This window comes from Elephantulus edwardii, unplaced genomic scaffold (assembly GCF_000299155.1).
Source record: "Elephantulus edwardii isolate Elephantulus edwardi_28Jun2011 unplaced genomic scaffold, EleEdw1.0 scaffold00066, whole genome shotgun sequence".
Lineage (NCBI taxonomy): Eukaryota > Metazoa > Chordata > Mammalia > Macroscelidea > Macroscelididae > Elephantulus > Elephantulus edwardii.
The window spans coordinates 2,901,039-2,905,982 of NW_006399816.1; the positions used below are offsets into that span (position 1 = coordinate 2,901,039).

General features: G+C 37.4%; 1 protein-coding gene across 1 annotated transcript in view; it reads left to right on the plus strand.

Moving 5' to 3' along the window:
- Nucleotides 1-1,082: 1,082 nt before the first annotated feature.
- PSMA4 (proteasome (prosome, macropain) subunit, alpha type, 4) overlaps nt 1,083-4,944 on the plus strand; it is a gene marked incomplete at its 3' end in the record, with an annotated part of 8,373 nt that continues 4,511 nt past the window's right edge. Inside the window, exons 1-5 of the mRNA XM_006888369.1 lie at nt 1,083-1,122; nt 2,033-2,195; nt 3,783-3,860; nt 4,160-4,248; nt 4,702-4,832. Coding sequence (XP_006888431.1) covers nt 2,059-2,195; nt 3,783-3,860; nt 4,160-4,248; nt 4,702-4,832 — 435 coding nt within the window. The remainder of the gene's footprint in view (nt 1,123-2,032; nt 2,196-3,782; nt 3,861-4,159; nt 4,249-4,701; nt 4,833-4,944) is intronic.

Genomic DNA, 4,944 nt, shown 5'->3' on the forward strand with positions numbered 1-4,944 from the left:
CTTTGGGTTTTTTTCAGTGATGCATAATATTCCATTGTGTGAATAAACCACAGCTTCTCTATCCATTTGTTTGTTGATAGGCACTTGGGTTGTTTCCAACTCTCTGCTGTTGTGAACAAAGCAGCAATAAACATGAGTGTGCATATATATCTGCTTGGGTGGCAGTTCTGGTTTCTTTAGGGTATAGAAAATGCCTTTTTAATGATCATTTTAACAATCAAATTTTCTTTCTACAGGAAATACTGTAAAATTCAGGAAATATGGTGAGTATATACACATACCAGTAAGCTCTTATCTAATAAATTATACTGTTTGTACTTAAGTTATGGACTTGTGTGAAAGGAACAGAGACAACATGGAGGTGGCCAGGTTTGACTTCCACTAACTCCACAATGGTGAACCATCCCCATCAGTAACATACTGTTTATAAAACCAATCCCTTGGTAAGATATGCACCTACTTCTCCTAATCACTGAGTCCAGTACTCATTCCAAGAGCTGTGGATTTTATTAGGGAAATGGGTGATGGGGGAATGTGGGTGGCAGCAAGGGAAGGCAAAAGATACCGCACAGTAGAAGTCCAGGCTCAGTCCAGCAACACAAATGCAAAAAGCCTCTGTTTTCCTTAACTGTCCAGCCAGCCTCATCTCATAGCAGGCCCCAGAAGTAAAACCTTAAACTCTTGCTCTGACTACAGGGTTTTACCAGACTGCACTTTGCCTCAGTCTTTCTTCAGTCTGGCCAGCCCTTCCTCTTATGTAGGCCCCACAGCTGTTGATGATGTAGAAGATGACACTGATCATGTGTCTGCAGTTGAGTCCACACCCCCAAGTTGGGCTAAGGCAATACCTAGAAAAGCCCATTTTCAAAAGTTCTAACACCACAACTTACATAAGAAAATTGAAAAGAATGGGGAAAAAAGAGACAGGTGGTGTCTGTCTTATATTTTTTTTCTCTCCCATATATTGAACTTCATGTATCATGATCTGTTTTATTACATGACTTGTGGACTTGGAGAAACTTGCTTACTTTCATTATTTAGGAAATATTACTCATTATTTACTTGGTTTTGCTTTTCAGTCTCGAAGATATGACTCCCGGACCACTATATTTTCACCAGAGGGTAAGTAGAAATTATTCTGTCTGTCTTAAATAAACTTTTTTAAAATATTGGACTTATAGAAAGGAATACTAACAAACGTTTCCCCCTGTGGTTGCTAAGGTGTTGATCCTGTGTGTGCAGGCATGCCTCAGCGATGTTGCAGGGTCCGTCTCAGAGCACCATCCTGAAGTGAATAGCACAAAGCGAGTCACATGAGTTTTTGGTTCCTCAGCATATAAAAGTTATGCTTATCCTATATTGTAGTTTTTAAAGTATTTAATAGCATTAGGAAAATGATTGAAATACTGTGAGAATTACCAAAATGTGGCATGTTATTGTTGTGATCTGTTAAGTTGAAACTGACTCCTAGCTGTCCCTCAGCTGATTTTCAGAAGCTGTAAATCACCACACGAAGAGATTGCTCATTTCCTGCGGAGCGTCTGATAGTTTTGAACCACCTGCCTTTGGGTTGCCATTGTGACTCCTTACCCTTTTGTCTCCCTAAAACATGACATGTTGTTATTGTATACCATAGAGTCAGAACCAACCCATAGCTGACCCTCTGATGAGTTTTCAGAGGCAGTTAATTGCACAGAGGAGATTGCCCATCCTTCTCCTGTGGAGCAGCTGGTGACCTCGAACTGCATATAGAGACACAAATGTGTTGAAAAATAACAGTAATAGACTTGTTTAATGCAAAGTTGCCACAAACTTCCATTTTTAAAAGGACAATAAAGCAAATGCAAAAAAAGAAGCAAAATGTGCCTGTTTTGTCTTAGTATGATTACCAGAATGATTACCTGCTTTAAACAAGAGTCAAAATGGGACTCTTAACTTGTATTTCATCAGTATTACTGCTGATTTCTCTTGGTTCTATAGGTTACCAGTGGGATAAAATTCGTCTTAGTTTCTTGTGCATGTGATTTTATAGGTCGCTTGTACCAAGTTGAATATGCCATGGAAGCTATTGGACATGCAGGCACATGTCTGGGAATTCTAGCAAACGATGGTGTGTTGCTGGCAGCAGAGAGACGCAACATCCACAAGCTTCTGGATGAAGTCTTCTTTTCTGAAAAAATTTATAAACTCAATGAGTAAGTGAGCTCTTTAGGAAGAGAGTTTTAAAATATGTTCTCTCACATAAGCCCCATTTGTTCATGTTTAGGACTAAGCACTCAGTAGAGAAATTACATTGTGTAGAAGAGCATAGGAATCCATATTCCACCCACACTGTGTACCCTTGCACCAATTAGTGCCTTCTCAAAGCCTCTTTGTGTGGACTTAACAAATATTATATATAATATAATATAATAAATATAATATAATTAGGCAAAGCACCTAGTACTTCCAAGATGATTCATACAGATCTTACAAAGGTATAGATTCTGATTCAGTATATATAAACTCTCAGCAGAGGACTGAGTCAGAATAAACCAGTTCAAAATATTGTTTACAATGGCTGTTTAGGGATTTTGTAGAATTATGTTGAGTCTTAATTACCAAATAGTGGGCATCCTCAATGTCTGGGGACAGTTTAGTCATGTCCTAAACACTGTCCATTACGTCACTGATTTTTGTGAAAGATTAACTCTTTGCTGCTACCCAGTATATTGGAGATTTGAATCCACATGGAATGCCTCGGAATAAAGCATTGGCCGTCTTCTTCTGAAACATCAGGCATTGCAAACTACTTTTCTCTGTAAACTTTCATTCAAACTAAAATAAAATGTATTTTTTTTTTCTTAATTATTATTATTTTTTGTGTGTGTGAGTGTACCGTCAGATCAGATCTGACTGGTACAGGAGATTGTCCCTCCTTCCCCGGCAGAGCATCTGGTGGATTCGAACCGTGTGCCTCTGGGATTATAGTTGCAGTTCCTTGCCACTATGCCACCAGAGCTCCCCTGTTGTGATGTTTAAATGTATTTTTTTTAAAAAACAACAAAACCCGAACCAACAATAAAATAACACTATGGAGTACAGTTCTGCTTTGACAATATGGAGTAGGAATTGAGTTGTTGGCAACTGGTGGTGTGCATCTATTTATATTAGGCATATAGAACTTTGTCATTAACAGATGGAATTGCTAAATTTCCTTTCAGTGGTAGGCCTGGTGAAGGGTCTTTTGATGCTCATTGTAGTGTTACCCCATCACAGAGCCTCACAGCAACATGAGGGCTTGGCTAGTGAAGAGCTGGGGCAGTCCTGCAGGAAGAGGGGACAAAGAACAGAAATGCACCCCATAGTATGACCGTAGTCCTGGATTTAGTAATGAGGCGTACGAAATCCCCTACCCACATATCCCCTCAAGCTAAGCCCTACAAAGTCAGATCCCAGGTTGTTTCACTCTCTTGTCTGGCAAAACCTTTTCTTACACTTTTACTGAATCTCCAGGATTTACTTGAGCTTCTCACTGTTAATTCTTTTTCTCTGAACACAGAGCAGTAATGATAAATATATCTAATTAAGAACTTAAGAGTATACTTGTTCAAAAAGTCTCCTACAAAGGTAGAAAACCTATACGGTTGTAGCAGCTGTGAAGTAAGCGTAGTGAATTTTTAACAGCATGAACAGTAGTAGAGCTTGATGCTTTTTTCATACTTTAATGTTTAAATAATTCTTGCAGGCATTCATTTTCCCTGCTTACAGATGAGTCTTTTTTTCTTTGTTTGTTTTTTTAGGGACATGGCTTGTAGTGTTGCAGGTATAACTTCTGACGCTAATGTTCTGACTAATGAACTGCGACTCATTGCCCAAAGGTAAGACTCTCATAACATAATTGACAGTAGGTAGATGAGATGTTTCCAAGGAGTGCTTACTTATACAGAGTTTAAAGTTACTAAAAATCCCGTTAATTGAAAATGAATAGGGTTTTTTTTTAAGTTAAACTTGTAAAATATAACTTATCTTAAGGTTGGTAAGGTATTGCTCCCTTTTCAAATTACAAGTGACAGACATGTTTGTCTCAGAGATGTAAATTTCTTTTCAGAGAGCCTCTTGCTTGGACTGAATCTGTGTTTTAGTGAAAAATTATAATGTTAATCTTTTTAAATTCTAGATATTTATTACAGTATCAGGAGCCAATTCCCTGTGAGCAGTTGGTGACAGCACTGTGTGATATCAAGCAAGCTTATACACAGTTTGGAGGTATTTTTTTCAAAATTATATTTCAAAAGGTTAAAATGTTTAATGGATTCAGACTTTTTTTAAGAAAATAGAAAGGATTGAAAATTGAATAGGTATGTAAACACTTTTCATAAATTCCTGCTTTATGAACTAACTCCCATGTAGATTAATATGAATTTTATTAATAGTATATAAAAAAGGCATTTGCTGTTTTCTAATCTGGAGACAGATTGCTTTTTGCATAATAATGAAATTTAGCACTGTTCTGTGTCTTTATCCTCCGCCCCGCCACCAGTGTCCCAATCCTAGAAACAAGCTGAATTTAGAATGACATTTGTCTGTCATAGCCAGAACATAGAGCGTTTATGAATGTTTAACATTACAGAAAAAGGTTTAGGCCGCCTTTACTGAATGTGAAGAACTGATACTAAAGTTAGCCTGTTAATGTGAATGACTTTTTCTTTCTTATTAAAGGAAAGCGTCCCTTTGGTGTTTCACTACTGTACATTGGCTGGGATAAACACTATGGCTTTCAACTCTATCAGAGTGACCCCAGTGGGAATTATGGGGGCTGGAAAGCCACATGCATTGGAAATAATAGTGCTGTAAGTATTTTTTTCTTGTGTTGCAAGATCTAGTTAAGAGTAATAACTACTGAAGTTGATGAGTATAAATTAAATTTTTTTTTATATAATTTTTTTTATTGGGAAAAACATA